At 41.7% G+C, this 25,881-nt stretch overlaps 1 protein-coding gene across 2 annotated transcripts in view; it reads left to right on the plus strand.

The window, feature by feature from the left end:
* The window catches only part of LOC140408621 (lipopolysaccharide-responsive and beige-like anchor protein), a 1,704,725-nt gene that overhangs the window by 1,409,019 nt on the left and 269,825 nt on the right, over nucleotides 1-25,881 (plus strand). For both annotated transcript variants that reach the window (XM_072496077.1, XM_072496078.1), the window contains exons 44-45: nucleotides 17,837-17,977; nucleotides 20,358-20,477. In XM_072496077.1, the coding sequence (XP_072352178.1) occupies nucleotides 17,837-17,977; nucleotides 20,358-20,477 (261 nt within the window). The remainder of the gene's footprint in view (nucleotides 1-17,836; nucleotides 17,978-20,357; nucleotides 20,478-25,881) is intronic.

Genomic DNA, 25,881 nt, shown 5'->3' on the forward strand with positions numbered 1-25,881 from the left:
GCTTGCTGTATATTCAACATTTTTGAAGAAAAGCAAGGATGCGCACGCTACTTTCCCTTAGAACATTTGGAAAACATTTAGTTTACAAATGATCACATTTGATACTTGAGACTTTTCACAGGTTAGGTGTTCTGACAGATTTAGAGAATCATTTCGGACGTTTTTTCTCTCGTTTGTCCTCCATGGACGCTCATAGTAAAAAGAGAACATTTATCTTTTCCATGTCTTAATCCCAGATGCTATGCAGTGCGCTTTCTTTTAATTTTCATGTACCACTTTACATTGCTCTGCTTCAAACATTACACAAATAGCTTATTTCCCTTTCTATATTCCGACAATCCTGCTGCTGTGTGCAATCAAGCTCTCATGCCCAAGAGAGTTAAGGTGGCTCATAGCACAGGTAATGGCTCACAATCTTGTTCAGCGATATTGAAATTACTGGAAGGTTGATTGGATTTATCAGTATAAAGCTGTAATATTCAGATTGCTGCCACTAATATCATCTGAATTTGATCACTGAAGCATGAACTACAGTTCTTCTTGTTTGATTTTGAAGGGCATTAACCAAGGCCATGTTGATTGTGATTAGAAAGGTGGGAGCTTGGGGTCTGATTTCTCCTGTACTAAAAGTAGGAAAAAGATGAAAGATTCATGCTGGCCAATTTTGTTTCACGGTAACCAGTTTTTTAAGATGGTCTTCAAATTTTACGCACATTGTTAGTTTATTAAAGCAAAAATGATATTAGATCATTCAAACAGTCATTTATTGTGGCAACAACAACTTATACTTATATAGTGCTTTTAATGCTATGAATGCTAAAATTGCTGAGTATATTAAATAAAGTTGATTAAAATTTTTATTTGAGTATGCTGGAAGATTATTTTAGAATTTTCTTTTGAAAAGCTGAAAAGAAGTTGAACCTTAGAAATGAGTTAATTTTAGATGCACGTTTGATCTGATGGTACATACTTCCATTTCCATTGCTGATCTTTGCAGCATTGGAAAAACTATACAATTTTATTAGCCTGGTATTTGGTTATATAACAGTCCACAAGTTACTAAGATGTGCTCGTCCTTCATGGTGAAGATCGGGATTTCCTCTTCTTGTGTTGTCTTTGATACGCACATGTTTTGAAGGAGGTCGCACCATTTTTATTTGGTTGTGCATTGCAATTATCCAGCACGAGCTTCTCCCAGGACTCTGGGTCAGTATTAAAACTCATACTTGAAGCCTTCAGAGTGTCCTTCGAGCACCCCTTGTGACTGCCATGAGAATGCACCCCAAACTCAAGCTCTCCATGGAAGATTTGCTTTGGTAAGTGATTATCAGGCATTTCGGGCATTCTGGTGACATCACCAGCCCAAATTGGTTGTAACTGTTTCAGTCTGGTGTGGATGCGTGGCATGCCAGCTCATGAGACCACCTCGATGTCTGGTATTTTGTCTGCTATCTAACTTCAGGAGCTTTCAAAGGCAGTTTAAAGTGAAAGTGGTTGAGTTTCGTTGCATGATGCAGTTACACAGTCCAAGTCTTTCATGCGTTAGAACAGAGTCAGCAGGACTATTACTCTAAAGAGTTTCAGTTTAGCTGACAGACTTACTCCTCTTCATTCCCAGACTGATGTTTGATGCCTGCCGAAAACTGCACTTGCTTTGGCAATTTTTGCGTGTGTCTCGTCACCAATAAGGACAGTTCGAGTGAGTGTGCTGCTGAGATAAGTGAACTTATCTGCTGCTAATAGGTTCTGGTCATGGTATTAAACCTTGGGCTTGAATGGGGCTCTGTTGGAACAGGCTGGTCCATTAATTCAGTTGTCTGCCTGCTGACCATAAGGGTGATGTTGTCATGTATGTCCTCCAATGCACATCCAATGCAGCAGCAAGAAACACAAGGCTATAAAATGCGACATGCTTTTGATAAGGAGCCTAAACGGGGAATGCGCAGTCGAGGCTGCACACAACCCTGTTTTGTGCACTTGAGGCGCTCCCGATCTCAAAGTGACCCCCATCCTTGTCCCACTTGATCACTTTGGCAGTGCCAGGCCGTCGCCCAGGTGGCACCAGCAGTGCCAGGGTACCACTTTGCCCCAAAGGGCATGCAACTGGGGGCCTCTGATCCCCGGGGAGACTCCCACGAGTGCCGATCCGACTGCTCACCGTTTGTAAAGACCAGTACTGAACGGCGCAGTCCGAGGTCTCCAGGCAAAGGAGATTGATTCCACGCCACGGGTAACTTGGGCGTCTGCACATTAAAGTGAGACTAGCTGTCTCGCTTTAATATGCAGATTTGCAAAAACATTATCCCATTACAATAGGTGGGATTCACATCGCAACGTCTTCCAAGGTCTCCTGGCATCTATCGGCCTCTGTCTTTGCCTGGAATTAATTGGCTTCCTGTCCTTGTAATTATATCTGATTTTGATGCCAGAGTCACTCTCAAGGAATGCATCGGAGAACATGATGGAAAAAAACATGCTGAAGGGGGTTGGTGCCAGCACACGGCCTTGCTTATAGAATTATAGAATTTACAGTGCAGAAGGAGGCCATTCGGCCCATCGAGTCTGTACCGACTCTTGGAAAGAGCACCCTACCCACACCTACCCCCTATCCCCATAACCCAGTAACCCCACCCAACACTAAGGGCAATTTGGGACACTAAGGGCAATTTAGCATGGCCAATCATAACCTGCACATCTTTGGACTGTGGGAGGAAACCGGAGCACCCGGAGGAAACCCACGCACACACGGGAAGAACATGCAGACGCCGCACAGACAGTGACCCAAGCCGGGAATCGAACCTGGGACCCTGGAGCTGTGAAGCAATTGTGCTAACCACTAAGCTACCGTGCTGCCCTGTTAGTGACTGGGAATGCATCAGAAGACTCGCCATCATCTAGAACACGCACGAGAATGCCGTAATGGAACTGTAGAGCTATTCTGATAAATTTCTCAGGGCAGTCAAATTTCTTCTTTACTTCCCAAAACCCTCAGGGCACCTTGGTCACATGAACTAATGTGTTGTATAGGGCCAAGTTCTGTTCTGGGCATTTCTCCTGAAGCTGTCTAACTTCAGACACCGTGGCCGGGACTATCCGACCCGGAGCCGGGTCGGAGAATCCCCGGGGGGATGCAAGAATCGCGCCCTGATGCCAGCTTCCCCATTGGGCAGCACGATAGCATGGTAGTTAGCACAATTGCTTCACAGCTCCAGGGTCCCAGGTTCGATTCCTGGCTTGGTTCAATCTGTGCGGAGTCTGCACTTTCTCCCTGTGTGTGCGTGGGTTTCCTCCGGGTGCTCCGGTTTCCTCCCACAGTCCAAAGATATGCAGGTTATGTGGATTGGCCATGCTACGTTGCCCTTAGTGTTCAAAATTGCCCATAGTGTTGGGTGGGGTTACTGGGTTATGGAGATAGGGTGGAGATGTGGGCTTGGGCAGGATGCTCTCTCAAAGAGCCGGTGCAGACCCGATGGGCTGAATGGCCTCCTTCTGCACTGTAAATTCTATGATTCTCCGCTGCCGATTCTCGGGCGCCCGCGGGATTTTCACCGCGCCAGTCGGGGGCCATTGACAGCGGCACCCCCAGCCCTGATTGGACAAGTTTGGCCGAGTCCTGCCGGCGTGGGTTACTCGGGTCCCACATGACAGGACCTGGAAGGTGAGTCTGCGGGGGCCGTCCTGGAGGGGAGGGGGGGGGCGCCACCCCACGGTGGCCTGACCCGCGATTGGGTCCTACCGATCAACGGGCGGGCTGGTTCCATGGGGGCCTACTTTACTCCGTGCCAGGCCCCTCAGGGGCCCCGCCATATTGCCCGGGGGCCGGCGCGGAGAGGGGAACCTCTGCGCATGCACGGAAATACGCCGGCTGTTCCGTGAATGCGCGAACCTGCGCCGGCTGGAGCTGCGGGGACCACTCCGGCGCCAACTTAGCACCCTAGGAGGGGGAGAATTACTCACCTTCGGGGACAGTTGATGCCCGAGTGGTGATATAGCCCCATTATTAGAGAATCCCGCCCAGTATCAGTGGGTCCTCGACCTATTTTGACATTACACTGACTCTCCAGCAGCAGATCTTGGTCAATGTGTTGGACTAAGCAGTTCAGAAAGATTCTGGTGAAGATTTTGCCAGAGGAGATTTTTCTGGAGAGGAATAAGCTTCCTCCATGATTGTTGCAAGATTGGCGAGTTCCTTTCCACATGTGAAGGTAGACATTGAAGGCATTTTTGTATTATTATGGGATGGTTCCTTGCTCACATTAGGACTGTGAGCACTCCTATGGCTGTACATATTGGCCCGTGCTATTTGAAACTGAGTCTCATCTTGCCCAATCGCACAAATAAATGACTGCACGCTGGCTGATTTCTCCCCTCCCCAAAGATCAGGTAAAATGCATTCATATTTTTAAGATGCTTTCACAGAATTTGTGTTTGCTGGCAAGGCCAGCATTTGTTGCCCATGAGAAGATGGGGGTGAGCCGCCGCCTTAAAGTGCAGCTCTCCATGATCCACATACAATGCTGTTAGGAAGGGAGTTCCAGGATTTTGATCGAGCAACAGTGAAGGAGTGACAATATTGTTCCAAGTCAGAGTGCTGTGTGGCTCAGAGGGGATCTTGCAGGTTATGATGTTCCCATGCATCTGCTGCACTTGTCTTTCTAGGTGGTGGAGGTTGTCAATTTGGAAGGTGCTGTTGAGGGAGAGTTGGTGAGTTGCTGCAGTTAATCTTGCATGTGATGGACACTACTGCCACTGGGTGTCGGGTGGAGGGAGTAAATGTTGAAGATGGTGCCAGTCAAGGGGCCTGCTTTGTCCTGGATGATGTTGAGTGTTGTTGGAGCTGCAGTCATCCAAGCAAGTGGATAGTATTCCATCACACTCTTGATTGTACCTTGTAAATGTGGACTGGCTTTGGGGAATAACAGGTTGGATTGTCAGTCCCAAGCAACTTGTTAGATAGCATTTAGATTTGTCACTAAATATCATCTTTCTCTATCCATTGTATACTGTCCCAGACAATGTAACATTTCCCCATTTGACTAAAGCGCAAAGCTAATTTAATTAGTTGAGAGTCCAAATTTAGTTAAAATAAAATTCCCTCCATCCATCTCATTCAATTCATTCATCTCTACAGTTTCAAAAACATGTCAGTAAATGTTTTTATTTGAGCCTCCAGTTTCAGTAGTGGAATTGTAACATTTAAGTAATGGTGCAATTTCCAATCACTTTTTCTTTCAGTTTCTATTAAAAATAAATGCGATTACCTTCAGTAAGTAGTTCAGCAGTTGCATTATTATTGATCGACTGTGTTTAATATATATCTTACTAATAACAAGATAAAAATCGATAGTAAGCTACCCTGAACCTTAAAGTATTTTCAGCTATTTTAAAATAAATTAACCTTAATTTCCTTTGAGAATAATCTTGCAATTCTGAAACATTTAGATTTTGATTGTTTGTTGGATGAAGGATGAAACAAAAGCTACCTATTGTTATGTAAGTGGTAGGTTTGAGATCTCTTGAGGTCCAATATCGATAAAATGGTGTAACATATTTTCTTTTCCAATGTGTACCATCCAGATCCTGAGAAAATAATATAAATGTGAAATTAAATTTAAATTTCAGATAGAAATAACTATTGTGAACATTAGATGCGCTTTATAACCTTATGGCTGTACTCTTTTGCTGTACATGTTCTTTCCTAGTTCCCTGACAGGTTTGTCAGTTTTATTTTTGAAAAGGGCTCTTCTAATGGTTGACGCAGTTGATAAATTTATTGCAGTCCTGATGCTAAGTCATTAAGACCAGTAATGCCCCATATTTGGCCCCTGGTCTGTGTTGTTAATAACGAACATTGGGATTGCTTCAATTGACCTCTGTATTCCTCAGCTAGATAAAGGGGGAAAATCAGCCACAGTTCTGAGGTGACTTGCAAGTTAACGAAAGCAAAGGGTGGTTGTGAATGGAGCTGCACTGATATGTTGATGGGTCATCAGCTGGGTTCCACGAAGATCCGTGCTGGAGCCATTGTTGTTTACAGTATATAGAAATGATTTGGACAGAAAGAAATTTGCCTCAGATTACAGATAAAACCAGAAAAGCAAAGGTTTAAAACATAAACAAAAAACAAAACAAATACAAAAGGATATGAATAGTTGTGAAGGTGGCCTGATCAGTAACAAATTACATTTAACATTGGCAAATGCAAAGTGATGAGGTTGATAAACAGTAATTGGGAATATAAACCAAGTAGCTCAAGGGGACAGGACACAGAAGGGGGATCTGATCCTGTTGCTGAATAACTCACTGAAACCATTAGTGCAGCATACAGCACCATTAAGCAAAGCCAGCTGGATCTGGGGCTCTATAGCCAGAGTGATAGTGCACAAATCATAGGAGATGCCGCAATATAGCAAGGATATTTGGGCATTGAGGGTCATGAAGAAATGGATCAAGGAATACTGATGGTTAAGGCATCTGAGCTGTGAGGAGGAACTGAAAGCCATGGACAAAGATCCTGGAGAACAGTTAGTTCAGGAGGAGAAGGAGGCATGATTCATGATTCATAAATTCATAAATTAAATAAACGTTTGAGGTAGCCACAAACTATCGAACCAGGCGAGTTGTACAGGCAGTTTTGATTTAAATACTTTATGCATTGGGCAACCAAGAGGAAAGGACCGTCCAATAAGGATGTGAAGGCAATCCATTTGAAAACCAGTGGGGCAATTATGTAGAATTGCATTTAATTTCAAAGCTCTAAAATAGGCCATTAAGCCCAACAGATCTATGCTCTAAGTGCTCCACACAAAACTAGATGGCTATTTGAACAAGCAAGTGTTCTCGATCTGGGACTGACCAGGTTTCTAGAGTCTTCCCCTCTACTTCCTTGCGTTCCTAAATCTCCCATATCTACCGTTTAATCATTCTTGCTTGAAAATTCATGTCGGTTGATTGAAGTCAAGTATGCATCTGGTAATTGGAGGCAAAGATTAAGAAAACTTATTTGTGATTTTAATTTTTGGCAAGGAGAACTTTGTAATTTTTTTAAAAGCACACGCAGGATTGGAAAAATATCTTGTACGTTGTCATTGGTCTCTGCAAAACTCCATTCATCTCCCTGGCAATGACCCGTGAGTGGGCCAGACTATTTACAGCTACGGGTGTTGCATTTGACACCAAGCTAAATTTCCTACCACATATCTGCATCATCAAAAAGGCTGCCTACTTCCACCTCCATAATGTCACCCAACTGCACCTCGGTGTCACTTCATCTTCTGCTGTCACACATTTCCAAGCTTTGATTGCCTCTTGACTATGCCAGTATTCTCCTGACCAGCCTCCTATTGTTCAAACTCCATAAACTTGAGCTCATCTAAAACTCGGATGCTTTATCCTAACTTGCACCAGGTTCTGTTCAGATATCACCCCTGTGCTGACTGACTGACATTGGTCCCTTGTCCAGTAATGCCTGAATTATCAAATTGTCAATTTTGTTGTTAAAATCCCTCCCTATCTCCATGAACTCCTCCAGCTCTAAAAGCCTTTGCGATCCCTTCAGTGTTACAAATCTGATCTTTTGCACATCCCAGATTTTAATCACTCCACCATTCGCAGCCGTTCTTTCAACTGCCTAGGCCCTAAGCTGCGGAATTCCTCCGCATCTCTAGTTCTCTTTTTAGGACATTCCTTAAAACCTACCTCTTCCACTGGCTTTTGGTTATTTTCCTAATATCTCCACTGTGGCTTTGTGTCAGATTATGTTTGATAACAGTCCTGAAAATGCCTTGGGCCATTTTACTTAAAGACACTATATAAATGGAACTTATTGCTGTAACTGCTTCAAAAGAATGCTTTCTGTTACCATGTGTTTGATTCTGCAGCAGATGTTACATCGGTGTAAAATTGTAAGATCATTACATCACCTCACATTCTTAGTAAGTTTCATGACAGGAATATTTAGTAAATGAGAGTACGCCGCTTGTGATTGTGCAACTGCTCAGTTCTGATAGAAGAACATTTCCAAATTTGCTTAAAATTGTGCATTTGTCTTCTGAGCGAATGACTGTGTAACAATAATAGACACATTTATTTCATAGTGTTTGTGTGGAGGAATAAAGGGCAAACCCTCCAGTATCTTGCTGCTTTCTGCAAATATATCTTGCAATTGTGACATGGAACTGTAACCTTTATATGAGTCAAGACACTGTCTGACCAGTAGTCAGGAGATAATGGCCATATTTTTAAGAAATGTATTCTCTGAATACTGTACCCTGTCTTCATTTGTCATAAACCTGCTGTGGAACCTGTGATGTATAGCACTGTCATTACAGATGTATTGTTAGAGGGTTTCCACAAGGTTCTTCATGCACTGCAATTAATTTATTGCAGTAAACAATATGTATTGCTCTCACTGCAGCAAAGTGGATTTTTTTTAATGAGGTAGATGTTATTACTGCAATAAATCAGTGCAAACTTGTAATGTATAATTCAATGTGTGTATTCCCTCTGTTACTTCACTGAATAAGCCGACAGTGCATCAATGTCAGCCCAGAGCTCAAAATGCTCCAGAATATGCTCCCACTTGGTATCTAAATATGTTTCTTTAATTTGCTTGTAAATAAATACAATTTAAGATGCAATGAGAATGCTGCACCACATGCTTAATTTAAAAAAAAATACATTATCCCTTTTCAGTCGTAAAACATGTAGTTTATTTAGTTCCTATAAAGCATGGTCTCCACAGATTTGTGCACACTTGCATTTTAGAAATGAACTAAAATCAATCTAAATTAGTTTTAGGCATGTGTTCTTAAGGAATAAACTAATTCAAATTTATCCAATTGAAATCGAGTTGCGCTTTCCAAATCAATTGAATTCATATGCACTTACCAAGATACATAATCAGATTATATAAAATCTGTGTATTTTCATAAAAGCATGTCTGAAATGATTTCAAGTGAAGTAATCTTTCAGTTGTGCTGGGTTAGATTAAGGTGCAAACAAAATATTTCCAGGACCAAATTGCCAACCTTGGAGCAAACTGTCATTATGTTCTCGGGATACTTGACTCATAGGATTGAGATAACTATTGTTACATTCTGTTGAAAGGCAGCATTTCTCAACTATCGCTGTGATTATGGTTCTCCGTGTTTAGCCATCCGGTAACCTAGGAAAATGTATCTTTCCAGTAAACCAAGGAAGTTGTTCACTGAGTAGAAAAGACCTCTAGGCAGATGTGCTGCAGCATTTAGGTCAGGCAAGCTGGGGTTTCCATTAAAATGAGTACAATATTATGGGCTTTCATAAAATTGTGATTTAACATTCAATCTTTATAAATTTATTGATTTTATATGTGATTAACAGAGATCTATCTGAGTAGTGTGTTTTTCAAACCAGTTGTATACCGATTGGCAGTTAACCCACCGAAGGCTCTGATTGATGAGAGTCTCATTGCCGACCAAGCCTGGACTTCTGGTGTTAGCCAGCTGGCTGAAGGATCAGTAGCAACTAAATAAAATGAAGGCTACTAGAAACAGGAACTAAAGAAGGAAAACCTGATCTACAGATATGCAATAGTTGATGCAAACTAAATAACACAGAGATAAGATGTCTGACTGCTAGTTTGATTCTCAGCAAAGTCCTAAAGGCATAATTTATGTGTTAATCATTTTTCTATAAATATTGAACAATGAACTATTTCCACATCATAATAAGGAGCGTGTAGCTGAGACAAAGTCTAGGAAAAGAAAATAGCCATGGACAGTGAAACTTCAAAGAGAGAATGTGGAAGCCTATGACTGGCTGTCGGAGACCATGAAAGTCTGGAAATGAAAATATAATCATCACCTATACAGCTTACATTTTGATGGTGTGCTGGAGGAGAGATGAGAGAAATTGCAACAGACCATAGCAGATGTGTTTTCATGTGCAGCTCAGGTGGGGCATATAGTATTGATCCTCATGACCCCTATGAAAATTTTGAGATTAAAAATAATTTGCTGTTTTAAAAGATCTTAACAATGTTCTGCTTTAAAAAAAATCAGAAGCACTCTTAATCATTACTTAAAAACTAGGAATTTGACTGTGGAAAAATACAGGTGAAAATTTCTGTTCCTGATGCTGTTTCCATTGTCCTATTCCTTTGAGCCAAAAATCAGCTACACTTTGAAAGCAGTACTGCACCTGTTTTGATTTTTTTCTATTTCTGTGCAATGCTGTCGATTGGTCTTCATTTTGTTACTCCACAGATATAAAAAAAATCTCCATTAGCCTTTTTTCTGACTTTTCTGGTCAAAGGATTGCCTGCAATACAGTTCCTAATTCAATTTGCAGTCCTCCCAGCCTCTTGTCTAAATGGTTGTTTCTCATTCATGAGCTTAGACAGTGAATGCAGGTAGGCACTGAATCATGAGGCGCAAGGGTTCATCTGAACCAGTGCAATTATGGACACATTCTGGTATGGTATCACTGGATTGTGGTCAGGGGGAGAAAACTTTGACACGTTTCCCCTACCTGGCATTAAAACCAGTTGTAGCATTCTGCCATTTCCCTGGCAGTTCACCTAATACAGCACCAGTGATCAAATCTTGGGCTCTCCTAGGTTTGCAGGGGCAGTACCACACAGCCTTTAAGCCACTGTGCTTTTGGAGAATCATAAATACATTCCAAACAAGAATTTGAATTATTTCGCAATCTTCGGTCCAGCCATGAACCAGATTAGCTAACTAAACCTTAAATTCTTAAACAACCTGTAATGCTGACATTTTGTAAAATGGCTTGTTTATTAAAAAATTAAGTTGAAAGATTTTTCACTGATTTATAAAATAGAAGAGGTTGTCAAAATACGAACACATCTTTTAGTCAATTGCATTTTTGTAGAACTTGTTTATTAAGGGAGTGTTCTTGCTGAAGTGATTTTATAATCTTTACCTCAGAAACATAGGGCTGGATTTTAAGACCTGTTTTACCATAGTCAATTGTAATAGAAATAAAATAATAATCTGAATTGCAGGCAGGATTTTTATAAATGATTTTCTCATTAATGTTTTTGTCATCATTATTAAAACAATAAACAATATTTTGCAAAGTTAATCTATTTGTATTCACCCCAATAAAATGCATTCATATATCTACGGACTGACTCAAAGCAATTCATTTAAAATTCTCTGAACCTGTAAATATTTTCATAACTGTTCCATCATCAATGCAAAGACAAAACACTCTAGATGCTGGAGATCTGAAGGAAATGTTGGAGATACTCACCAGGTCTGGCAGCATCTGTGGAGAGAGAAACAGAGCTAACATTTGAGGTGTTGACCTTTTGTGGAACTGGAAAAAGTTAGAGATGCAACAGACTTTAATCAAGTGTAGAGACAGGAAAGTTAGGAAAAGGAACAATCAAGGAAAGGTCTGTTGGTTAGCGTGTATATTGGGATGATGTGGGGTTCATGAAGAGGATGTTGACGGCCGTCGCGAGCCTGGACACACATCAGTTAATTTTAGGGGGGGATTTAAACACAGTGTTGCATCCGAAAATGGATCGATCTAAGCTGCACTTATTGAACCCTTTAGGAGGAGAGGGGGGGTGTTGGCAGCGTTTATGAAGGAGATGGGGGGAGCGGATCCGTGGCGATTCTTACATCCAGTGGGTAGAGATTATTTATTTTTCTCGCTGGTGCATAATGTATGTTTGAGGATTGATTATTATGGGGAGGTCGTCGTTGTTGGGGGTGAGGAAGGCGGAATACTCGGCAATCGTTATTTCAGATCATGCTCTGCATTTGGTAGATGTGGCCTTGGAGAAGGGGCCTGCACAGAGGCCGACATAGATGTGTGATTGCTTGCGGATCCGGGTTTTTGTGTGAGGATTGTAAAGGTGATTGATGATTATGTGGGGTTCAATAAAAATGAGGAGGTCTTGCAGTCGCTGGCATGGGAGGTGTTGAAGGTGATCATCTCGCTCAACGCACAAGTATGTGGAAGATCCCACTCCGGAACCTTTGGCGAGTAGAAAAGAACTGCAGTCGCAGTTTGACCGTTTGTCTATAGAGAAAGCGGTGAGACGAGGAAAACGTGTGGTATGCAAATACATGGAAAAGGCCAATCGATTGCTGGCGGGACAGCTCCGTTGGCAGGCTTGCCTCCATGGAGATTGTTCGCGTTCGGGACAGGGTGAAGGGACTGGTGGCTGCACTGGAGCAGATGAATAGGGCATCTGAAGAGTTTATAAGCGGTTGTACAGGTTGGAGCCCTGGGGGATGAGTCAGATATGAGGGAGTTTTTGGAGGGGCTGGAGTGTCCCATGGTGGGAGAGGAGGATAGGACAGGGTTCGTGGAGACAGTGGGTATTGAGGAGGTTCGGATGACGGTAGGGAAGATACAAGCGAGTAAAGTACCAGGGCCGGATGTGTTCCCGGTGGAGTTTATAAGAAGCTTTTGGATAGGTTGGCACTGCTGTTGGTGCAGATGTTTGAGGATGCGGTGTCGAGGGAGCGCACTTCTGGAACTGATGGAACAGGCATCTATTTCACTATTGTTAGAAAAGGATAAGGACCCGGTGGAATGTGGGTCGTTTCGACTGGCTTTTTCAAGGGCCAATGTAGACTGTATGGGCCGAATGGCCTCCTTCTGCACTGTTAATTCTGCGGTTCTATTATATCTCCTTTAAATGTGGATGTCAAAATTCTTGCCAAAGTATTGGCACTTAGGTTGGAGGAGCGCCTTCTGCAGGTGGTTGGGGAGGATCAGACAGGGTTTGTAAAGGGTAGGCAGTTGTCCTCAAATGTGCAGTGCTTTTTAAATGTGGCGCTCTCTCCATCGGAAGGAGGGGTTGGTGCCTGTTAGTGGCGCTGGATGTGGAGAAGGTGTTTGATCGCATAGAATGGAATTATCTGTTTACCGTGTTGGAATGGTTTGGGATCGGGCCTAAGTTTGTGGGTCAAATTGTTGAAAAAGGAACCGAAGGCGCGTGTATGTTCGAATGAGGTGAACACTGGCTATTTTCAGCTGCATAGGGGAACGATGCACGGGTGTCCCATGTCCCTCCTCCTGTGTCCGTTGGCAATAGAGCCTTTGGCCATTGCATTGAGGAACTCTGATAAGAGGAGGGAGCGGGTGGTGGTGGAGCATAGGGTGTCCCTCTATGCTGATGAACTTTTGTTATATATTTCCAACCCAGTTCCCACAGTGGGGGATATAATAGGGCTGCTTAAGCGATTTGGAGCTTTTTTGGGGTATAAATTGAATTTGGAGAAGAGCAAGTGCTTTTTGGTCTCCCTGCCAGGGGCAGGATCTGGCTTGGGGCATTTCATGTGGCGATTACACATTTCAGATATCTGGGGATGAAGGTGGCTCGAGATTGGGCCCAGCTCCTTAAATTTAATTTTACTAGCTTGGTGGGCAGGGTCAAGGTGGATTTGTGAGGTGGGATAGCCTCTTTCTACCATTGGCAGGCTGGGTGCAGGTGGTAAAGATGAATGCTTTGCCGCGGTTTTTGTTTTTATTCTAGTGTTTACCGTTTTTTTTTGCCGAAGGTGTTCTTAATAGGAGTGCAACAGTTGATTTTGTCTTTCGTCTGGGCAGATACAGTAGTGAGGATTTGGAAGATGGTGCTTCAGAGAGGGAGATGGGGGTATTGGGCGGCGAACACCAAGAAGGTGCGGGGCTAGGGTAAGGAGCTCGAGATTATGTGGGTGAGGATGGAGGCAGGCTCTTGTAGGGGGTCGGGGTTTCTGGCGCTGGCAATGGTGCACTTCCGTTTGACCTGGGGAAATATTCAGTTGGTCCAGTGGTAATGGCCACGCTGAAGATATGGAAGCAATTTCGGCAGCATTTTAAGTTAGGGTCGCGGCCGATGCCGATCCGAGTTTGAGCCGTCGAGATTGGATATTAAGTTTCGGGGATGGGAGAAGGGTAGGGTGGTGGAAATTAAGGATTTATTCTTGGAAGGGCGGTTTGCGAGGTTGGAGGAGTTGACAGAGAAGTTTGGGATTCCACTGGGGGAGGCCTTTAGGTAGATGCAGGTGCGGGATTTTGCAAGGAAAGTTTTCCTGACGTTTCTGGTGACACGCTCCTCCTCATTGGAATTCCCACCCTAACAGCTCTGTGCGTGTATCTACACCTCAGGGGCTGCAGCACCTCAAGAAAGCAGCTCACTACCACCTTCTTAAGGGAAACTAGGACTGGGCAATAAATGCTGGCCTAGCCCGCGATGCCCACATCACAAATTAGTTTTTAAAAATTCAGAAAAGGGATGGTAATGGAACAAATAATGAAACAAAAGATATGTCCAGAGGATATGTAAATGTCGATGAATCGGAAGCAACAGCGCGTATTGTCAGAACATATGCAATGGAGTTGGAAAAGGAGACTCTTTCACAATCAGGTAAATGGCATATTTGGGAGTCACAGAAGGCCAGCAGCACTGATGTTATGGGGGTGGTTTGTGCTACTGGAGGACCATATTGTAAGCTGAATAATGCTCAGGTAAGAGGTCCCCAGAACCCACTGGAGGCAGTAAATGTTTACCTAGTGGCCCCCCACATGACGGATGCCCCCCCACATATGCTACTGGTAGAATGCCAGTAGAGGTGGCAAGAGGCCCATGGGCTCCAGGTGGGCCATCTGCCACCTTTCTCAACTCTGGGGAAAAATGGCATGCTGGTTGGAAGTCATCAGGCACACCTTCCGACATCATTTTGCCTGCCATTCTGCCTCCCAGCCTGTCCCCAAAGACTCTAAAATTCAGCTTATATATTATTTGCTGCTTAAGTGCAGGTGCGTTTTATAAGTTTGATTGGTATGTTATAGACAGGGTCAGAGAGAAGCACTGAAACCCCTATTCCCTTCCCTACTCTCTGTAATCAGTATTTTGTTTTGAAAAGGATGATTTCCGTGTTTCTTAATCCTGGAGAGTGTGAACAATTTGATTAGCCAGCAGCAAACCTTTTGTGGGTTTAATGAAAGAGGATTATTTATTCGCCTGTTCATCTCACTCCCCCATTGATGCATACACTCCTGTGCAATACAGTTAAAGAGAATAGTGCACTTTTAGAAAATAATTCATTTAATTAGCTTGCCTGCGGAAGCACATGTGGCAGGCCTTAAGAAACGGACACTTTCATTCCTGAACTGTAGTCTATGCTTATTCAATCGCTTAAGTTATATACCAGAGCCGTTGCAGGAATCTCTCGAAAAGATAGAGTCCAATTACTTGTAGCCTTGTTACCAGGAGGTCGGTTTGCTTTGTTGGTGGACTCAAAGGAACAGGTTTGGAGACCTTATGATGCTACAGTCTGCAATTTTTAAGGCATAGGTTTTGTTCCTGCTGTGTCTTTCTACGACAGCATTTCAAGATGAAATAGGGAGACCTTGCCATGTGGTTTCTCACAGTCCCCTTTTCCAAATATGGTGTTGGGCTTAAGTTGATTAGCAACAACCTGGGTTATTGTTTGCAAGACTCACCCTGCTGGAGGTGCCGGGGTGGATTGTGATAATTACTGTCTTGGTTTCAGAATGACCCATTCAACTCCGGAAATACCTTTTGGATCATCTCAGGAGCAGGGTAGTGACATCTGCTTCGGCTGGAATGTGTCTTTTTGTTCTTCTGAAACACTGCGGCAGTTTTGAATCCACAGAGAAAGTCCGATAACCCTCAGGAATCTCCTACTGTAGCATTTTAATGTCCACTTTTAAAAGAAAAGCCAGTTCCAGATAATTCCACATTGAGTACTGTTCATGTTTTCAAAGTTATGAATAATGCATGCTTTACTGGGCATATGGTATGAGTTGAGTTCATTGAAAAGTTAAGTATTCTTCAGATTGAAGATCAGAACCCTGACTTTGTTGGTGGGAAGTGAATTAGGATTCGGTAAATATAGTTCTTGGAACTCTTGTTAGCAGAAAGCTTCTCTGGAAGTGACTGCTTGCTACAATATAAATATTTTACACAGAAATTTACAGAGGAGGCTTTGATGGAAGGGAATTAATTACATGCATGCATAAAATGTTTATATTTTAGTAGGTTTCCCATACTGTCATCCATTATAAATGTGATTGATTTTTATTAAACTCAGGGGTATTATGGCACTTAATGCACTATGTTTGTGCCCTTGTCCTAATTCTCACCAAGTCCCATTGCTGATTACCCCTCTGCTAGTCCAGTGAATCAAAATTCTCATTTTTATTTTCAAATTCCACTCTGGCTTCTCCCCTCCCTGTCCCAATATTATCCTCCAACTCCTCAACCCTCTGAATTATCTGCAGCCCTTTAATTCTGGCTAAATGGCATTGATGCTGCAAACACAGAGACACATAGGGCAGAACTTTCTGATCCCTCACAGGTCATCCTGCTGGAGCCATGGGCAGGAACTGAGGGATGGGGTCGCCTCCTTCGTGGGTCCTCTTTCCATATTGGGTGCCCCCACTCCTCGGGAAATGCGCCCTTCCCTCCCCCTGGCTTTTCCATTGAGACCCCTGGACTAACGTGATCCTGGACTCTGGGTCCTGGAATCTGAAGATTGTAGTTGTCCCCGTCCTGGCCACTGCTGGCCCTGATGCTGCTGGTACTACAATATGATTGGCTGGCAGCTCTCTGAGATACTTCTCCTGTCTGAGTGATGGGGGTTGGGGGGGGAAAATACAGTCTCTTGCCAATTAACTGTCCTCGGAGCCCCCTCTTCCCATCTTATCCAAGGGCCACTGTGACACCTTTAGCTGCCTGGTTTTTGATTGCGTATCACTGGTGCACTTCCTGCAACTGTCCACAACACACTGCCTCAAGGGAAATGAGTCCCAAAAACCAGGGTGTCTCATTAGAGCTGGTTTAGCTCAGTGGGCTAGACAGCTGGTTTGTAATGCATAACAAGGCCAGCAACGCGGGTTCAATTCCCATACCAGCTTACCCGAACAGGTGCCGGAATGTGGCGACTAGCGGCTTTTCACAGTAACTTCATTGTGACAATAAAAGATTATTATTAATTATCACCTGTTAATTTCTAAGCCAAGAAAAGGAGAATGAACAGAAAGGAAATTTCTTACATTTTGAGCAACACCACAAGAGATTGATTAATATTTTAGAAAATTTAACTGTTGGCAACCCAATAGGACAAAATCTAATTTCTGACAAATCAATAGCCATAACATGTAATAATGCAAATGACAATAATACAATATACTGCTGGAAATCTGAAATTTTAAAAAATGGTTGTAGGTAAGAGCATCATTGTTTCTTCCACCCCTGCCCTGTATCATAGCACTTCAAATGTCTCTTGAATAATTCCAGAATTTTTGTCTCCTTACCCCAAGCAGATTTCCAGCTACTCTCCATGTGAAGAAATACGTCCCAACATTAGTCCTAAGCCTCCATTTTGCTAATTTGTTAAACATCCTTTGCCCATTGTTCATCATTAAATGCTATAGATTAACCTTTTTTATTCCACTTACTATCCTGGATATCTTTGTATTCACCACCTTTTGAGGTTTTCTCACCTTTTCTGTAACTTACTGTTTTGAAACTAAGAATCAGACTCCTGACCGTCCTCTTTTCCGTTTCCAGAATTTAAATGCTCCACTTGTGCCTCAGGGATTAGATCCACCTGCTTGTTACATGCAGATGTTTTTGTATCCAAAAACATTTTCAAATTGCTCTTTTAGTTTGCAAGATCGGTAAAATGATGCCTAAAACCGGAGTAATTTAACCCTGGATAATTTTTAGTTCAAGACATTTATCCATGTTAGATTATCAAAATTTAAGCAGCAAGTCACATGTCAGCAAGATGATCTTTTGGCGTAGTCTTTGAATTTCTTACTTTCATTTGTTTTGTTTTCTTTCCTTTAGCCTATTGGAGCCCTTAACCCTAAAAGAGCAGCCTTTTTTTCGGAGCGCCTTGAAAGCTGGGAAGATGATCAGGTTCCTGCTTTCCACTATGGGACTCATTATTCGACCAGTAGCTTCACTCTTGCATGGTTGTTAAGAATTGTAAGTACAATGATTGTAAAATTAAAAACTGCTTCATCCAGTCAGCACATTAATGTGTCTTTCATTGAAAAAACACTCACAATCATCCCTTGATTAAGGTTGGATAAAACATCACAAAGCAGATATAAATCCTGCACATAAACTGGAATATTTAGGCTAATTACTGGTACTTAATTTTTTTTCCAAATCAGAATATATTTTAAGGTAATTTAAAATGTAATTTCATAGCTTCGTTTTAGTATATATTAGGCTTAATTAGGTGATAATTTGAAAACACTGCACATAAAGTATGCCCGTAAAATAATTTATAGTTAATAAAGCTCTTTATGATGTGAAGTCTCATATAGAAAGAAAAATATGAAAAACCATTTCCTTCAGTAGCATTCAGTTACTGTTGCAGCAGAGTATATTTTTACACACTGTTGCAGTTGAGCATTGGTGATTACAATTAAACTTGCCCGCTATTGTTCAGTAATGCTACTAAGAATCAAACCCCTACTTTTAATTCTTAATGCGTCTATACATTGATTTAATATGTATAGTAGAAAATGCTAGAAATACAGAGAAGGTCAGGCAGCATCTGGAGAGAGGAGAGACAGATTCTTGACATCTTCGGTATGTATTTTTCATTTGAACACTTTGAATCTTAATTTTGGGTTTTTATTTCAGATTTCCAATCTTTGATGTATTTTGTATTTTACATTGATTATATAGTTCTTGATGTTTTAAGCATCTGCCCACAATTTCTTATTTCCCTTTTGTTCTGAGTACTGGTTGTATTAAAGAAGTTCAAAAGTCAATGTAATAATTTCAAATAATGATTAGATTTTCAGAACATTTCATACAGCTACAATTCTATTTTCCCCTCCACATAGATACTGGCCATCCTTTTGCACTTCACCATTATGCCCATTGATGTATTAACCTAAACACCAAGTGTTAGTAATATGTAGCCTAAATTCAGGTAATTATTTTGCCATAAATTACAGCTGAGCCTAATCCTGACCTCACTGAATGTTCATACAAAAACAGTGATCGGCAGTGGGAATGCTAGCGGATTTTTCTCCCCCTCCCCCTGTCCCCTCTGGAATAAAAGATTGTCACTGTCATAAATCTGAAAAAGAGGAAATAGGAGAAAAGGCAGAATAGGATAGGAAGAAAAGGTTAATATGGGGGAAAGAGAGAGGGTGGGGGTGGTTGTGGGGGAAGAGGAAAGAAGAGATGGGTAGAAATTGGAAACAGATAATGAAAGATGAGAAGAAACATTAGCCATTGGTGGAAAGAGAGATGGAGAGGCAGAGAATAAGGAATGAGAGGGATAAGAAAAAGAGGGCATGGGAGCTGTGGAACAAATTGGAGGGGACAAAGAAGGGGAAATGAGAGCAAAGCATAGAATGAAACTGATGGATAAATATGAGCTGAGTGTGTGATTATGAAGAATGGATTAACATGGGGAAAGAAGAAAGAGCAAATGCTGAACTAAATGATTCTTTTTCTTGCTTAATGATTTATTTAGAATTGCATAGTTTTCAGCATGGAAGTTATTAATTATGTCATACAGCAATTTGCATTTAGTGTACAATGCATAATGTTTTCTTACATTTATCTTGTTTGTAGTCCCATTACTGCCTTCTGTAATCCATGCTCCCTGCATTGGCTGTAATTGTGCAATAGACTAGCTTTACTTGACAAATATTGCACCACTGATTGACCGGACTAATTCCATCAGTTTGGACATGAAATTAAACCTGATCCATTCCACCCTTGACAGGCTCGATAACTTATTAACTCATTGGGTAGGTTTTTCTAGTTCTTAGTCAGTCTGTTCAGTGAAGCAATGGCGCAGTAACACAGCATTATATATTTTGGAGAGAAGAAAAATATAGTATCTAGCAATGCCTGTTCCATCAAAAGGTCAGATGTTATTTCTTCACCGATGCTACCTACACTGCTCAATACGTCCATGTTTTTTGTTTTTGTACACAGCCAGGATCCAATCATTCAGCATAAGGGGGAAGTTAGTAATATCTAGAAGGTACAAAGTAGGAGGGAGCAGATTTTTAAAATATATTAAAGTCTTTATTAAGTTCATTGCACTGAGAATAAGTTATTTGAATTGCAAAAAAAATCAGGTATTGTGTATCCAACAAATCAGGCCCATTTAAATATAACCCAATTAAGTTCATCCAGATGTTTGCCTTGATGTCAAAATGTTCAAGGAGATATGCCGTGGAGAAGCTCTGTCAAGTTACTTGTGACTGTGTCAACGGTCAATCAGTGTCAGATATTGTCTCTTCCATAACTGACTACCTATGATTGTTTGGTATGTATATACAGGATGGTAATTTTTTTCCCCATGTTCTCAAAACTTCCTATGCAGGAACCGTTTACTACCTTCTTTCTAAACTTGCAAGGAGGGAAATTTGATCATGCTGACAGAACATTTTCAGCAGTGTCCAGAGCATGGCGCAACTGCCAGCGTGATACCTCTGATGTAAAGGTATGTCAAATCCTGCTTTCATTATACTTGAAAATATGTTGTGGTTGTCTTGAGCAATGTGGCCAATGTTTCCATAAGTACAGCATTCCAAAAAGTAAATTTATCAGTTGTTTTGCTGTATCCCATGAAGTGTTGAAGTTCTGAGACATTCTCTGAGTATATTTAAGTCGGGGTGGATTTTCTCACTTGTGAAAGTGCTTTGTCGTGGTTGGGAGAATGTACACACAGTTTCCAATTTTGGTTATGATCTCCGAAACACTGACCTTTTAAGGTTCCATACCACCCTATTTCTGCCTTCACCAGGTACCACCTGTAATTTCTGGACCATCAATGCCTCATTGTCTCAGCTACAAACCCCAAGATTTAATTATCTTTCATTAAGATAATTAATTATCTTAATTATCATACCTGTTGCCACTCACCGTGGTTTCAACTTCTGCATACTTTTGGGTGACACTGACAGTGTCATGACCATTGTTGGGGCATTTGACGTACTATAGTGGGTGAACTAGTTTGCAGATTCTCTTTATGTCCATGTGGGTTTGCTCTGGGTGCTTCTGTTTCCTCCCAAAATCCAAAGATGTGCAGGTTAGATGAATTGACTACGCTAAATTGCGTCTTAGTGTCCAAAAGGTTAGGTGGGGTTAGGGTGGTGGGTGGGCATAGGTGGGGTGCTCTTTCAGGCGGTCAGTGCAGACCTGTTGGGCTGAATGGCCTCCTTCTGCACTGCAGGGATTTAATGATTCTATGAACCCTCTTGGTTGTAATGTTTCTTAATGGAATGGCTTTCCAAAATCTAGTAGACACATCCATTATGGTCAAGAAATACTGATTCTCACTTTTCATTTTAGGCAGGGGTCCCATGCAATCAATTAGGACCCTAGTAAAAGGTTCCTCAAATGCTGGAATGAGTATTAAGGGTGCTGGTTTAATTACCACTTGAGGTTTCCCTATTACCTAACATGTGTGACATAGAACACACAGTGCAGAAGGAGGCCATTCGGCCCATCGAGTCTGCACTGACCCATTTAAGCCCTCGCTTCCACCCTATCCCCATAACCCAATAACCCCACCTCACCTTTTTGGACAATAAGGCCAATTAAGCATGGCCAATCCACCTAACCTGCACGTCTTTGGACAGTGGGAGGAATCCGGAGCACCCGGAGGAAACCCACGCAGACACGGGGAGAACGTGCAGACTCTGCACAGACAGTGACTCAGCGGGCAATCGAACCTGGGACCCTGGCGCTGTGAAGCCACAGTTCTATCCACCTGTGCTGCCGTGCTGCCCTCCACTTGTGCTACCGTGCTGCCATGTACGGCAAATATGGCAAAATTCAGCTACATCGTTATGCAGTCCAGACCAATAAAATGTTTTTGTACTTTTGTTAGAGTTTTCCTTACTCCTGAATGTCCCCCTACTGGAACCTCGAGTGTGACCTGCAAAATGTCCTTTCTATAATCCTCCAATAATACCACTTGATGAACTTCTGCCCACTTCTCATCTGCTTGAATATGTAAAGGTCTCCATTTTCTCATTAATACATTATTTCTGATGTAATAACACTCCAGTATACACTCTGATTCTATTTCTATATATGCTTTCTGATACAACTGTTTTATCTCTGAAACTTTCTGCTGTACTTCTACCAACTTGAATTAAAGATATCTGCTTCATCCATCACCTAATCTTGTTCTTTATCAACCACCTGATCAAACATTGTTTCTGATAACTGAACTTCAGCCTCCCTATCAGTACTCCTCGAGTTCTCTTCCTCCTGTTTCAACCTATGGCTTTGGGATTTTGTCACCACACAATCAGGAAATACCCCAGGATATGTTCCTTGCAACACCAAGTTATTTGACTTTCCACTGGCTTTTCAACCACAGAAGACATCATTCCCACCTGTGATCCAGCCATATCATTACCCAGGATAAATCGTACCCCTGAAAAAGATTTTTTTTCTCTTACTCCTACCACCACTTCACATATCACTGAATTCTCTAACCTTATCTTACATACTGGCGCACTACTCTCACCACTAATTCCATATATTACCACCTTTTCAGGCAATACACCTTCCGAACTACATATCTCCTTATCTTGTACCATTAAAGATTGACTTGCTCCTGTATCCCTTAAGACCTTAATCGTCTTACCAACTCCACCTTGCACACAAGTAAACCATATCCCCACAAATAAAATCTTTGAAAATGTCTGGCACCTGCTTACCCATGAACCTCTGAACAGGCTGTAAACTCTGTTACATCTCTTCCACTGGAACCATTTTCTCCCCCCACTATTATAAACACCACTGGCTTATCTTGTTTTAATGAATATGTCTTCCCAGTATTTCTCTTAAGCCACAAAACTGCAACTTCATGTGCCCAAACTTTATTACAATGAAAACATTTACGTTTTCTTATCTCTCTTCCACTATCATAGGTTTCCTTTGTAACCTGAGGCAAACTCTCCTTTAATATCTCCAACTAGACTTCCTTTGCCTTGACTACCTGTGAATTTCTCAATTCCCCAGTTCCTATCCTTCACAGATTGAAATTGATGTCAAAAACCAGACTTTGCTTTGTGAACTAATTCAAAATCATCTGGCGTTTTTGCTGCCAACCTAGCAGCTTGAACCCTTTGCTCTTCCACACGAGTTCTCGCTGCTGCGGGAAGTGATTCTTTAAATTCTTCCAACGTAACTGTTCCCCTAAGAGCAGCATACATTTGGTCTATTTGGTAATGCTCTTATCCACCAACAAAATTATTTTGTTTAATTCTTTCAAATTTTATATATATATATATATATATATATATATGTCTGACCTGGTTCATTTCTTAGATTTCTAAACTTTTGTCTGTCGGATTTTGGCACTAGTTCATATGCACTTAATACAGTTTTTCTCACCTCTTCCTAATCCCTACATACCTGCTCTGATAGTGATGCAAACGCTTCACCAGCTCTACTTACCAACTTTGTTTGAATCAACACCACATGATCTTTGGCCAATTCAATTTCTTAGCCACTTTCTCAAATTAGATTTTTTAAAAGGCTTCCGTATCTTTCTCATCAAACCTTGACAGTGCTTGAATATATTTAAACATATCCCTCCTAGGCGTTTGACTCAGAAGGGTTTCTCCTTCCTCTAGAATTTCCTCAGCTTCTGCCTTTAACAACAACTTTTTCCATTCATATTCTCTTTGCAGTTCCAGTTTCTGAAGTTCAAATTATCTCTCTTTTTCCTTTGCTTCTATTTCATTTTCCATATCCCTTTCTTCCTTTGCTAATCTTTCACTTTCTACCTCAGGCTTCCTGCTTTCCATTTCCATTTGAAAACCCCCATCTCCTTCCTTTTCTGCCCGCACTCTTTACTTTTCTTTTGCCATTGCCACTCCTTTTCCTTTTCCTGCATCTCTAATTGTTTCATTTGTAATTAAATTCTACCTAATTTTAATGATTCAAGCTGTGTCTCTGGAAAATTTATATGCTGAACTATGGTCTGTATTATCTCCAGCTTCCTCACCCCTTCAGAGAAAGTTAACTGCACCTTGTCGACCAAACCCAAAAGTTTTGTTTCAGTCACCCTTTGTAAACCAGCCCAAGTGACTTCCATACCCAGGAAAATACTTGCAACTGAAGAAGCCATTTCCAATCACTCTCTGTTTAAACTGTACCACCTGAAAGAACGCACATGTTCCACACGCAATCATTGTCTTTAAATTCAATAATCCCAAACCAAACAAGGAATTCTACTTTTAAATCCCGGTAAAGAGACCCCAAATGTTATTAACATCCTGGACCAGACCACAACAGTGGCTAGGATACTGTACAGAAACCCCAATATTTTATTTTAATTTTGTAAGACTGTGAGGAAAGGATACCTCGCTCCGGGAGTGATTTCATGCAAAATAGGGATATGGTTTATCAAAATAAAGTTTATTACGAACACTGTATGAAAATATTTTTAACATCACACAAAATAGGGGTATGGTATATCAAAATTAACTTTATTACGAACACTGAATGAAAATATCTATAACATCACACAAGAACATAGCTTACAATTACACCTTTATCAATCCGAATCAATACAATGACACAATAACCCTTAACTGCTATCTTTATTCCCATTCAAACAACAAAACCATCTCGGACCACAGACCACTTTTAAATACAGTTAGACTCAGGAATACCTGTTGTATCAAGCTGTCTTTTGAGACTGTTTGAAAAGATAGACCTGAAGCCTGTCAGAACAATGCAGAATCTCTGGCGGTATTTCTTCAGAAACCTCTCAGCTTGCCTTCCAGCCATAAGCTAAAACTGAACCTCAACCCCTGACTGCTTCAACGCCTGGATCCTCCCATTAACTACATCATCTTACTAAACTGAACACAATGTCTCTAATTAAGTATTCCACAGTGAACCATCTTAATATAAATAAAAGCCCATTAGCCCAAACTTTTACAATGCTTTAACTGCACCTCTGGCTCCAAAAGACTGTCTTGCAAACCAGGGTTTTTAAAAACACCACTGCAGCAGTCATACACACACACACCCTGGCTTTTAACACTTATTACACCAAATACATATAATACAATGTATCTGAATTTCCTACATTTATCACAATCGTCACAGAGATTTGTTCCCTCATGGTGCTAGACATCACATCTTGCAGCACTACTCACCATACACTGCCAGTGGCTGTCAAAGTTACTGTCATCTTGAACATCTTTAACCTCTGGCTCCTTCAAGGATTAGATGTGGATCTTGGTGGCTTCTTACAAACAGCTACACACCACTGCATTGTGGCGGTCACCGATGCCCTATTTGCTAGTGCTGGGCAGCACATTGAATTCCAGACAGACACGGCCTCGTAGGCACAGTGGTTTTTTTCTGCTTCACTGGACTTACCCAAGATAGGGGCATCATTAACTGCATCCATTTGGCCATCAGGGCACCGAGTGATCACCCAGTGAGATTCTTCAACAGGAAGAGTTTCACTCCCCAAATGGTAAATTGGGGAGAAAACCACAACACAAGCTTCCTACAAGTGTGCACTCATTTTCCTGACAGCTAACATGATTCTTTAACCTTTCAACAGCCCAGGCTACTGTAGCTCTTCATTCCAACCACAAAACATAGCCAAAGAGACACCAAGAACAAAGCCACCTTCTCAGAAGGATCAACATCAAAGAGATCATTGGAGTTCTGATAGTGCAGTTCTGCTGTTTGGAATGTTTCGGCAACAGTCTCGTGTATTGTGGTTTTCTACTGTGCTGTCTATAATCTGGCCTTGAGTTATGCGGAACTTGAAGATGGGAAGGTCTTGGAGGAACAGCTCAGCAGAAGAAAAGGAGGCACAGGATGTGAAAGAGGAGGAAGGTGTAGATAGATTATTG

Source organism: Scyliorhinus torazame, chromosome 3 (genome assembly GCF_047496885.1).
Source record: "Scyliorhinus torazame isolate Kashiwa2021f chromosome 3, sScyTor2.1, whole genome shotgun sequence".
In the NCBI taxonomy this organism is placed as follows: domain Eukaryota; kingdom Metazoa; phylum Chordata; class Chondrichthyes; order Carcharhiniformes; family Scyliorhinidae; genus Scyliorhinus; species Scyliorhinus torazame.